The 12,522-nt window shown below is 57.5% G+C and overlaps 1 protein-coding gene across 1 annotated transcript; it reads left to right on the forward strand.

The window, feature by feature from the left end:
- Nucleotides 1-11,096: 11,096 nt before the first annotated feature.
- SOX1 (SRY-box transcription factor 1) lies at nt 11,097-12,308 on the forward strand. Its single transcript, XM_058547712.1, has one exon. It carries the CDS (start codon nt 11,139-11,141, stop codon nt 12,306-12,308), a length of 1,170 nt encoding a protein of 389 aa, XP_058403695.1. The 5' UTR covers nt 11,097-11,138.
- The last annotated feature ends 214 nt before the right edge of the window (nt 12,309-12,522 follow it).

Raw genomic sequence — 12,522 nt, forward strand, 5'->3', positions numbered from 1 at the left:
TGTGAGTGTGCGTGTGCGTGGCGCCGGCGCCCGGGTCTTCGGTGCAGGCGCCGCCGGGAACCGGCCGGGGTCCCAGGAGAGCGGCGCGCTCGGCGTGCGGAGCGGGCGGGCCGCCGGGTCCCAAGGAGCCAGCCGGGCTGGGGAGGTGCCCGCGGGCAGAGCGCTGGGGACGCGGCCGCGCTGGACCAGCTCCGGGAACCAGCCGGAGCCGGAGGAGGAAGTAACTGTAAGTGTCTCGAACTTGCGCGGGGGCTTCAGCCCACCCCGAGCTGGGGAAGGGGGCGGGAAAGGCTCTGGGAGGGGGCGCGGTGTCGCTACGGTAACTTTCCGTAAAGGAGCGTAGGGTGTCCCCGCAGCTTTCGTCTTCGGTAGGGAACAGGTGGGTAGCTGTGCTGACCGCCGCGGGCGGGCTGACTCGCGAGCGGGGGTCCATTTGTCATTTTCTTATCTGTAGGTTCACTCCTCCCCTCCTGCTCGGCTTTTTGGATTGGCCACCGCCCAATGGACCAAGACTGTTTCTCTCTGGGTCGCCCTTTTAGGGGAGGAGGAGGGAGGTCGACCTAGTCGATTTGGGGGAGAGGTTCGGGTCCGCGGCGGCTCCCCTTTTCTCTCTCCCGCGCGCCCCCCCCGCCGAGGCCCGTGCTCCCAGCTCCGCGCCCCTGCCCTGGCCGTGCGGCTTCTGCTCTCGGCTGTGCGCACGCTGCCGCGCGGAGAACGAAATCCGCGGGTTGAAATCAAGTTTTAAAAATTAGCTTGTCGAGCTTGTGCCATTTAGTGAGAGGTGTTTTGGGCAAAGAATCAATTTAACTTTGACCGACGGTCTTGACTGTGTTAATACTGCCACCAAAAAAAAAAAAAAAAAATCAATGAGCAGCGAGCCCTTGACACGCAGCGAGCGCCTTTGGACCCGGCGCCTGGCCGGGCACCCATCGGGCGAGGCCGACATCTCCGTCCCGCCCGCTAGAGGAGGGCGTCCCAAGGTGAGGTCCGAGGTGTCCCAAAGCCCTGCCTGCTGAGGAAGCCGCCTAGATGGGGGTGACCCCCGCGCGGGCACCCAGTCCCCCTCGGCGCCTCCTCCCTTCTCCTGCGAAATCACACCGGCTCCGCATCACCGTACCGCTCGGCGAGCGCCTCGGTCCTCTGTGCGCGCAGCCCCTGCCCCCTATTTCCTGGGTTTGAGTCGCCCGAAGAGAAAAGGTCGCGAAATTTCAGAGGTGACATGGATTTTCGGCGGTGGCTGGTACTGGAGTGCACGGGCCGGGAGGGGCCGGCAGCCATCGACCGAGAACAGAACGCGACTGGCTGCCTCGCCTTGCGGGAAACAGGTGTTAGAAAACGATAGCGGCCGCCAGTCAATTAACCTATTAAAAGCCCTCTTTTCCGCATTGATTCCCCCGACCGCGGTGGGGCCGGGGTTCTGGACGCTCCTTTGCGAAGGGTGGGGCGCGGGGTCTACACTGATGGCACCCCAGTTGGCGCAGGGGACCCCCCCAGAAGCCATGGCCACAGCAGCAGGCCTGCCCAGGCGGCCAGGTCGGGAGCTTTTCCCTCCGCCGGAGTTAGGGAGGGAGGGATCCTGCTCTGGACCACCAGGCCCACGATCTTGTTACCCCGGGCCCCTTCCCCATTCTCAGGCCTGGCGGGTCCGTGACGCCCGCGGCAGAGGTGGAGACGCCCCGCGCGGGTCAGTGTCCTCCCACGCGCTCAGCCGTGGCTGCCCACCAGCGGTTAGGGTGGGATCCGCGCGGAGAGGAATTCGCCCCCAGCCTGCCTCTCCACCCCCCGCCTCCGCCCTCCCAAGCTTCCTCCCCCAGCAGCTTCTCTCCCAGATGGGGCGACGCAGGCCGGTGTCTCGGCCTGAACATCCGCGCGCACAGGGACGACAGAAAACCTCCGGGTGTCCTCGCGTTCGGGTCCTCGCTATCACTTTAGAGGATGGAGCAAAAAGGCCGAGCCGGGCGGGCGTGGGAGGCAGCATCTGGGGCTGGGGCAGGATTGGGATCAAAAGAAGGGGGCGTCCCTCCAAGGAAGCTTCAGAAACCGCGGGCAGCTAGGCTTGCTGCACTCTGTCTCCCTGCCCACAAGCAGGAGGAAACCGCCGGGCCCCTGCCGCAGGCTGTGCTCCAGGTGGCGGCCTACCTGCGCAGTGGCAGAGGATACAGCCACCTGGAAAGGCGGGTGGTAACCAGCCTCTCCTCCAGAAGCAAATGTACCTGTGTTCCAAGAGTCGAACACAATTTTAGATAGCTGAACCATAAAGAAACCACATAGAGTTCCTACCCTGAAATCCAAATACCCCTCCCCTGCTGCCTGATGGGAGTCCTTTTGTCCTTTTGTGCCACTCCCCAGAGCTAGGGGACCAGCCCTGGAGCAGTCAGTCCTTAAAGGGAGAGACAGCACCCAGCAGCAAAACGGAGAGGTGGAAATCTCCCTTTAGCTAGTTTTGTAGAAAACTCTCCTATGTTCACCCACTTTTTCCTCACTGCCTCTAAGTTAAGCTTTAGGGTTCAAAGACCATCTAGGATGGGGCTCTTTCTCCCTCTGCTCTGCCAGACCTCCTTCTGTCTCATTTTCATGGTGGTAGGTCCCCAGGATGGATAGTGTCCTGTGGGAGGAGGGGGTCCCTGGGGACCCTTGGGCTAAGCTGAAGATCATTCCCCGTTCCTTCTGTCCAAAGGCTGCCACCCCAAACATGAATGGGTGAGTAATACAAGCGTGCTCTCCAAAAAGGCCTATGCGCCCAGGTAGTAACCAGGCCTCCATCCAACTGGAGGGAAATCTGATTTCCCCAGTGGGACAGCTGGCTTCTGTCTCTGGGGTGGGATAAATGGCATTAAAATGGAGCCTGGGGCCCTCCCTCCTCTCAGCACGCAGGGCCTGAAGATTACAGCGGACCCACTTCCTTGTTTGCTGTTTTCTGAAGTAAGCAACACACACAGCTGAAAGGGCTTGAAATTGTGTCAAAGTGATGTTTTAATCTCATTGAAAAGTGTATTAAAGGACAAGATGTAATTTATGTGAGATGCTCCGATGAAAGGAGAGATTGGAGTGGCGGGTCCTTTCACTTGTGTGAACCCCGTGTCATGTTTATATTGAAGCCTGCGCAGCTAATCTAATTTGCAATAACAGGGATGGCCTGCAAGAAAAAGCATCTCTGATTTCACTTTATTTCTTTTCAGATAGAAATTCCTTCTGACTTGTCTCCTCTTGTGAGTAATGACTTTTCTCTTGGGGGCTAATGACCAAAAACATGAGAAAGGGCTGAGTTTTCTCAAAACTGCAGCTCTTTCCTGCACACACCCCTGGCCATGGGCTCTCTGGGTTTGACTGGGACCCTGCATGGGCCTGAAACGCTGTTTCTGATCTCTTCAGCGTGAACGTTCCCTCAGCCTCCTGTCAAACCCACCTTCTCCCCCAACTCAGAGGCAGGCCTGCCTGGTTGTCTGCTTAACTGCAGAGGCTAGTTCAGTTTTTCCCAAGTATTTTGGCTTTAGAAGTTAGCTTAATCAGATGTCCCATATTCTCGGACTTTTATCTTCAGCAAATTCTAATTCAAATAGTTAGGAAGCTGCCCCCATTCAGGAAAGTTTGCTCTTTGCTGAGTCCTTACACTGTCTTAGAAAGAAACCAAGCACACCTAATGCTCAGACGAGATGCTGTGTATTCTTATCATGGCACCTAACACAAGCATTCTTTATCAATAAAAAAAACTACCAGGCGTTAGAAAATTACAACTTTTGTAAAACGTGAAAAGGTGTATTCAAACTTAATTACGGGGTTTGTGTAAATGAAACTTTTGCAGTGACCCATTTAATTTTGTGGTAATTACTGACAAAATAAGACAAGGATGAGTCACAATACAGTGTATTTATCTTGAAGGAGAGTATTGCCATACGGAGTTAAGCCAAGGAGCATGAAAAAATTGGGGGGGGTGCAGAAATATAAAAAGTACATAAAAATCACCCTCTGAAACCATTTAGGTTAAAGCCGCAGAGGAGCGTCCCAGGTGGCTTTCTAGAGAGCTCATCCAAATCCTAGAGGCCGGCATTTTCTCCTCAAAATCCACGGTTCTAGAACCGTCTCGGCTCTGCCGATCCGCCGGCTTGAGCACAACTTTGGTGGGTCCCAGCAATCTGGAGGAGAGTGGGCAGCCCTTCCAGCCCTGCCTCGGCTCCTGGCCCACGCGTCCCCGAGGAGGAGAGGCTTGACAGACACAGCGCTCGACCGGGACTCCCAGGTGACCCCGACACCACTCGAGCCCAAGCCGCCGTTGGCAAGGAGAGGTGGGGAGCGGGAGAAGGGGATCCTCGACGCCCCCCTGCCCAATTCGCTCTCCGCAGGCGAGTCTGACGGCTTGTTCCTTCCCGATCCTTCGCTGGACTCAAGTGACTGGTCGAGGAAGGCACGCGGCCCGAGTGGTGTACTCGCCGCTCTTGGTCTGCCGCCGCAGGTCGGGCAGCGGCTTAGCCAAGGCCAACCGGGCCAGGCCACTGGGCACTAGCCGGAGTCCCCATTCGAGCCGCTTTCCCGCCAAGCCGTGAACAGTCTGTGTGGACAAGAGAATGCCGTCAGCCTGCCGAGCCCAGAGGCGCCCCGCGCTCTGTGCGCCCAACGCGCCCCCAGCGCCGGGGATGCGCGAGGGCTGCCTTTGGCCGGGGACGCTGTGCCATCCCGGCTGGCCTCCGGGCCGGGCCGGGCTACGGGTGGAAGCCCGGCAGAGCTCTTGTCCTTAAAGGCCATTCAATAGAACTGCACACCAAAGCTGCGCTCACCCAGCCCTCTGCCCTGATTGGTTTGGGCTGGGTGGGCACCCTGGAGGAGACCCCAGCACCTAAGTGTACGGGGCAGGTAGGTAGGCCTGGCTGAGATTCTCCTCGGAAAGTTTCCGGCAAAAGAAGGGCCGAGCATTGGAGCGGCCGGGGGAGCCGGCGCTGGTGGTGAGGCCTGGGCAGCCGGCACCCCGCGCCGCCGGCTTCGCTCCCGCCCCGCCGCCCTCCCTGCAGAGGGCCCGCAGCTCCGCCGGGGCGAGGGCTCGAGGCTCCCCTCGGGTCCCAGTGTTTTCCTCCCCGTCTTCTCTTTCATTCATAAACCTGGTGGCTACAGACGCAGCTTGAATATTGACGTCTCTCCCCCAACTGCTCCGCCGTTAACCCAATTACAGAATTCATCAAGAACTGTGTTGAATTATCTCTTTCCATACAGTATCAGCATTAGCCTAATTAAAAGCTATAATGTCTGATATAATGATTAAATCGTTAGCTCTGCTGTAGGGAAGCAATATTTTGTTTTCCCTTCAATTAGAAGCTGATTGAGGTTTTCAGAGCAGGTCAGCTGTGAAATTTGAATTATATGTGTGAGTACTGCTCACAGGGTGAGCCCCTACTCGAAAGCTCCCAGAGATTCTCCAAATGCTTTCACCCAGAGAGCTAGGAGGCACAAAACAGCATACGCGCACGCACACACACAGGGTGTTTGCTCTTCATTGTGAATTTACGGATCTCCACACTGATCGCTGGAAAGAAAGCCTTGCTTGCTTTCGAGGGGAAGGGCTTTATTTTCTTTTCCTGCAGACGCTCCTGGAACAGTCCTCCAAACTCACCCGCTTTCAGTGGAAGGAGAGGAAGGTGAACTTGCACGCTCAGAGCGGCTACAAGATCTCCTGCTCTGTGGCTATCCCTAATGGCGCAGACGGCGCTCCAAGTTCCATCTTGGAAAGCGATTCCCTTTTCCTTCTCCTTCCTTTCTTCTTTTTCCAGGACTATTTTTTCTTCCTTTAAAACAAAAACAAATCAACAAAAAACCTTTGTGCTACTTTGGCTCCTGCCGCTTTGTTTGGGAGCAGCGGGGCCCAGTTAGCCGGGTCAAGAGGCAGAGCTGGACACCGAGAGCGCCCGGGGGCCGGAGAGAGACAAGCGCCCCCTACGACGCCGAAGCCCGACACCCGCACGTCCTGGTGCGCAAGCCCCGGACCGCGCGCGCCGAGCTCTGGAACGGGGCATGTGGCTGCAGGAGCCGGAGGGGGCGCGGCGGCGGAGAGCGAGGGCCTCAGGCCCGGAGCTCCGCAAGGGCGGCGAGGGCGGCGGCGGCCAGCAGACGGCGATCGCGGCCCGTGGCGGCTCGGTCAGGCCAGACGCGAGCCGGGCCCGGGCCGAGGCAATGCACCGGGGCGGCTCCCCCCGCGCCTCCCGCGGCTCGGGGCAGGGCGGGGACGCCGGCTTCGCCGCCGCGCCTCCCTGTGAAGTCCCCCCTCCGGCACCACCCCCCTCCACGGCGCCGCGGACCCCTCCCACACGCGCGCTCTTCCTGGCTGTTCTCGGCCTGCGCCTCCTGTTGGCCGAGATGACCTCGAAGGCCTCTTCCAATTGAACGGTCTTTCTCTTTCTTTTCCTCTCTCCCGCGCGTTCTTTGCCGCCTTCCCCTCTCGCTCTTCATCTTCTTCTCAGATCACTTTTCTCTCCCAGAAGTCTTGCCTAGGATTGGCGGCTCCCTCGTGATTTGCCTCCTGAACTCTGGTCTCGGCCCTTTGGGGCGACACCAGAGCCTGGAAGGCTGCGCCCTGGGCGGTCCACCGAGGTGCCTACATGTGGCCTCAGTCCTCAAGGGCCCTTGGAAGCCGCTGGAGCTGAACTGTGGGAAGGCAGCGAGCTAGGTCGGGGCACATCCCCGGGGAGGGTGTCATCAGGACAGGCTGGCTATGCCAAGGCCGAGGAAGACAGGAATTTTTTACTCTTCAGTTCCCTACAGTGACCTTTGACTGTCCCACACAACTTCTAACCTGTCCATCTCTCCTGGTCGCCTGGAGCTTGAGACTGGCGCTGGTATGGAAAGTCATCTCTAGGGGCCTGAAAGCTAGCTTCCATTTAAAGATTGCTAGAGGCAGGGATCCTGTCCACAGTGACTCTCTCTGCTTCCCAGATCTCTCCTGAGCACAACCATAGGGAGGGGGACAAAAGCAAAAGCCAAAAGTTTTAGTTACTCCGTATAGGCAGCTTGAACTAACGGTGTTAGATTCAAAATCCAGAACTCAATTTATTTGAAACTCAAGGGCTCTTGTATAATTGCCAAAATACATCACATACATATATGTACATTTATTCTGTGTTTACACATGTATGTATATGTATGCATATATTCATTGTGTACACATATATATGCATGTACGTATATATTGTGTGTATACACATGAATATACACATGCAGGTATGTGCATATATTGTGTATATAAGTATGTATGCATATGTATTCTGTGTGTACACACATATATACGGATGCATATATTCTATATGTATACACATGTATGTATGCATATGCATATGTGTGTATATAATTTCCTCTAATGATGGCTTGGATTTGAATTTTCTTTGAGGATCATGCCCACAAGTTAAATAAAAGAACAGAAATCATCTTTACCTATCCACATTTCTAAGTTGATCTTCTCTTTGGCATTTAGAGCAAAGAAGCACAAAGAAGTTTCTGAGCTGCCAAGAGAGAAAATGTGGTCAATCGACAGTGAATTAACGCTTCGCTGGGGGTTTGGGCTCTGACGTTACTTGGAAATAGTGTCGTTTGTCTTCAAATCCTCCAGCACCTGGCCTTTGAGAAAGTCCTTGGCTTAAAGGAGATCCCCGACAACCTGGTGGAGAGCAGGAGGGAGAAATAGAGTTGGGGAGAGGAGGTGTTTTTCAAACTGGTTTTGGACTGTTTTCTTTCTTTTTAAAGAGTCACTGGGGAGAGGGATCAGAAGGAGCAAGAAACTGAGGCTCCCAGAAGCCAGTTCCAGCAGGAACGAATGTGACACTCCTCAGTCTTCATGCCAAGAGGGAAGGCACGGAGAGGTCTGGCACGAAGTGCCCTGCCACTGCCTGACTGGCACAGGCTGCTCCTGCCAATCATCCATCGCTTGGCAACAAGTTACACCTGCAGCTCTGGTTTAATACTTATGCACGTGGGCACCCATAGTGTGTACACCCGCTAGGGCCCAGGGAACATCCCCTCACTAAACAGGGCTCATGGAGAGCGCCCTCAATGCTAAGCACTAGCATGATCTCATACAAGGCTAAACCACTTACCTCCTATTTAGATGCTCTGGAATACAAGGGTAACGTCGTATTGGAAACAATTTTCAGGACTATGGTAGAAAGAAACTAGACCATTTCAAAGTCAGCTATCCAAGTTCCCAAAAGCATAAAGCATTCCTGCAATGCACACTGGAGTGCAGGGTGTTTATAAAATAAATTGCTCCATTGATATGGAAAATAATGTGCCAAGCCTGATTCATACAAAGCATTTTCAGGGGGTCTTAGGCTATTTAGTTTAAAATCTAAATTGAAAAGCAGAGGAAAGAACTCTTTCAATTGCTAAGTGGATAATATAGTTTATAATTTGCAAACCATTTCCTTTATTTCAGGCTTGCTGACTTTCCATAACACACTGATCTCACTGCACACCCATCGCCTCCTAAATTATCAAAGGAAAAACAGGTCTATAGCCTTCTTAAACAATATTCTTGTTCTTTTTTTGTTCATTCACAATGTAACTGATATTTGGAAGTAGTGCATGAAACAAATCAAAAGCGTTAACAAACTCAACTGGTGAAATAAGAAGGTAGTTGAAAACCAAGTTTATAACCTAGATATTTAGTGAAAAATAAATATGAAATGATGTTTCCTTTCTAATATAATTATATATTATTTGATGAGTTCACTATTTAATGCTGAATGGCCTGTAATGAAAGCAGTTTAATCTGCAGAGACCAATTTGCTGTTGCATTGCATACTGTGTCAACCCTGTAATAATAATAATATTTTAAAAAGCTATAGTAATTCAGAGGAAAGCGAGCATTATTCCTATACCTTGGACAAGCAACAGGGTCAGGAAATTCACCATCTCAGAATTTTTTTTTAAACGGAGAAGGGATAAAAAAGGAGGCGTCCTGTGTTTACTGCCCAACATACTTAAACGTCCTTATTACTACTTTTATGATCATCATCATCATTATATGTTTATTTCTATTTCAAGATGGTCAGTCACGCTGCGTTGGGTAGGCTCCACTTTACCCACCAGCCATCTCCTAAGCATAAGCACCTCCCTCTCCGCTGCGCACAGAGACGCCCCCGTTACTCCGCGAAGACGGAGGAGGGATGCTTGGGCTCAACGGATTTTCTTCAAGAAGTCTTTGGGCCACTTTATCATTAGGATGGAAACGGTAGCGTGAGCGCAATGGCGTTTCAACTGGGTTTGGAAACCTCTTGTACGTCCCGAATGGAAGACACTTGGAGGTTTAAGAATTATAAAGGCAGGTGGATGCCTTAATCATTCCAGGAACCAGGTCTTCCGTTTGCATAACGCAAGAAAATGCCATGTGTCGCTTAGTCCCCAGTTTTCCGATTCGGTGTCGGGGGGGCCCGCTCCGTTCACGCCGTTCTCACAGTTCTTAGGCAAACAGCTTGTGGAAGATTCCCCCAGAAGAGCGTGGACTGGATCTTTCTTTTGCGATTTCAACAAACTTTTTCAACTGTTGTTGAGTAACTAGATTCCAGATAGATCTTGTTGTTTTCCACCTTCCTAGAAATTCCTTTTTGGAAAGAAAAAGACAAATTGAGACGAGTCCGTGAATATAACCCCCAGGCTCATTAACAGACCTCCCTCCAAAAAAAAAATTTCAGGCTGATGCTAAAAGCAGCTCTGGAGCCAAGCCTGGCACAAATGCTCCCCCGTTTCGGGAATTTCTGGGGCCTGGACTGTGAAGGCCTCGCCTACGAGAGGGGGCACTGGAGACCTTCAGACGCGCCGCGGTGAAGCAGGCATCCAGGGGAGGGCGAAGGGTACTGAGCTGCCCAAGCAACGCAGAGAACCCGTGGGGGGCTTTCGAGTTGTGGACGCGTTCTCCTGCTCCCGAGGACTCGCCCCTCCTTTCCAGCCCTCGGGCCCAGCTGAGGGCGACGTTCCCGTCTCGGTCCCCAACTTTCCCCTTCCCTGCCGGCGCAGAGTTGGCTGGCGGGGGGCAGAGGAGGAGCTGGGTCTCCATTGCGCTCATTTAAACAAGCCTCGGGGCTGTGTTCCCTCCCCTACCCCCCTTACCCCCGCCCTCAATGATTCTTTCTTGTCTTCGCTTTTAAACCCAATCGTTAATCGTTCGGAGCGCGTGGGCGGGGAGAGGCGAAGGAAGGTGAGCTCGGGGTTCGCCGCCGCCGCGCGCGCTCAGGAAGCAGCGTGGCTGTGACCCCCTCCCGGGCCTCCTTTCCCCCTCCTTCCTGCCCCTGCTCCCCCCTCGTTCCTCCCCTCCTCCCCGCTCTGCCGCCCGCGCCCAGTGTATCTACTCCCTCCCCACGTCACTCGCCAGCGCGCCATGCAAATCACCGCCGCCGCCGGCTCCCATTGGCCGCGGCGCGCTCATTTAATGGCAGCCCGGGCCCAGCGTATGGCTGCTGGGCCCAGCGCGCCGCCGGCCCCGCGTGCGCCTCCGCTCCCAGCGCACGGCCCCGGGCTGGCAGCGGGCAGCCCGTCCCGGGCTCGCCTGCCCCGCTCGCTGGCCCTCTCCGCGCGCCTGCGCTCCCTTCGCTGCCCCCGGCCCCCCTCCCCAGCTGCACCGTAATCGCTCCCCCCTCCCAGCCCCCCTCTGCCCGCCCCCCCACCCCCCGGCGCCTCGCTCCCCCCGGGCACCTGGGACCGGCACATGCCCAGCGCACGCGGCGCGCCGCCCTGCTAGAAGTTGCAGTCCCGGAGTTGGAGGCCGCTGAGGACCGAGTGCAGGAGGAAGGAGGCAGCGAGCGGCGGCCGACGAGGAGGCGGCGGCAAGCCCCGCGCACCGCTCGCATCCCGAAAAGTGGAGCTGCAACTTGGCCACGACTGCACCTGTTTGCACCGCTCGGCGACTACGGCGACCCCGGCTATCGCTCTCTTTTGTCAAGTGGTTTGTGCACGAGGAGAAACTTTCCACCTGTGAGCCGGACCTGCGCTGAGTGCGTGTGTTTTTGCCTCTTTTTTGTTGTTGTTGCCTCCACCCCCCCCTTCTCTCTGCTAGGACCTCCCCCCCTCCACGTCTAGCTCTGTTTGAGCCCGTCTCCATCCCTCCGCCCCCGGCCGTCTATGCTCCAGGCCCTTTCTGCGCGGTGCTGGTGAACCCGCGAGCCGCCCCGATGTACAGCATGATGATGGAGACCGACCTGCACTCGCCTGGCGGCGCCCAGGCCCCCACGAACCTGTCGGGCCCAGCCGGGACGGGCGGCGGCGGGGGTGGCGGGGGCGGTGGGGGCGGCGGCGGGGGCGCCAAGGGAAACCAGGACCGGGTCAAGCGGCCCATGAATGCCTTCATGGTGTGGTCCCGCGGGCAGCGGCGCAAGATGGCCCAGGAGAACCCCAAGATGCACAACTCGGAGATCAGCAAGCGCCTGGGCGCCGAGTGGAAGGTCATGTCCGAGGCCGAGAAGCGGCCGTTCATCGACGAGGCCAAGCGGCTGCGCGCGCTGCACATGAAGGAGCACCCGGATTACAAGTACCGCCCGCGCCGCAAGACCAAGACGCTGCTCAAGAAGGACAAGTACTCGCTGGCCGGCGGGCTGCTGGCGGCCGGCGCGGGTGGCGGCGGCGCGGCCGTGGCCATGGGCGTGGGCGTGGGCGCGGCGGCCGTGGGCCAGCGCCTGGAGAGCCCGGGCGGCGCGGCGGGCGGCGGCTACGCGCACGTCAACGGCTGGGCCAACGGCGCCTACCCCGGCTCGGTGGCGGCGGCGGCCGCGGCCGCGGCCATGATGCAGGAGGCGCAGCTGGCCTACGGGCAGCACCCGGGCGCGGGCGGCGCGCACCCGCACGCGCACCCGGCGCACCCGCATCCGCACCACCCGCACGCGCACCCGCACAACCCACAACCCATGCACCGCTACGACATGGGCGCGCTGCAGTACAGCCCCATCTCCAACTCGCAGGGCTACATGAGCGCCTCGCCCTCGGGCTATGGCGGCCTCCCCTACGGCGCCGCGGCCGCCGCCGCCGCCGCTGCGGGCGGCGCGCATCAGAACTCGGCCGTTGCGGCGGCGGCGGCCGCAGCGGCCGCGTCGTCGGGCGCCCTGGGCGCGCTCGGCTCACTGGTCAAGTCGGAGCCAAGCGGCAGCCCGCCGGCCCCTGCGCACTCGCGGGCGCCGTGCCCCGGGGACCTGCGCGAGATGATCAGCATGTACTTGCCGGCCGGCGAGGGCGGAGACCCGGCGGCGGCGGCCGCGGCCGCGGCGCAGAGCCGGCTGCACTCGCTGCCGCAGCACTACCAGGGCGCGGGCGCGGGCGTCAACGGCACGGTGCCCCTGACGCACATCTAGGGACGCCGGGGACACTGCGGCCCGCGCCGGCGACGCGCGACGAGGAGCGCGCGGCCCGCCCCGGCCCGGCCCGGCGCGGCCTTGCTTTTGTACAGACGTTTCCACGGTCTTGTAAAAAGGAAAACACCCGCGACGAACACCAGGTGACACACGCCCCCCCACACACACACCTTTCCAGGAGCTCCTGGGGACCGCTAGGCGCGGACACAGTCGT

Source organism: Diceros bicornis, chromosome 9 (assembly GCF_020826845.1).
Source record: "Diceros bicornis minor isolate mBicDic1 chromosome 9, mDicBic1.mat.cur, whole genome shotgun sequence".
Lineage (NCBI taxonomy): Eukaryota > Metazoa > Chordata > Mammalia > Perissodactyla > Rhinocerotidae > Diceros > Diceros bicornis.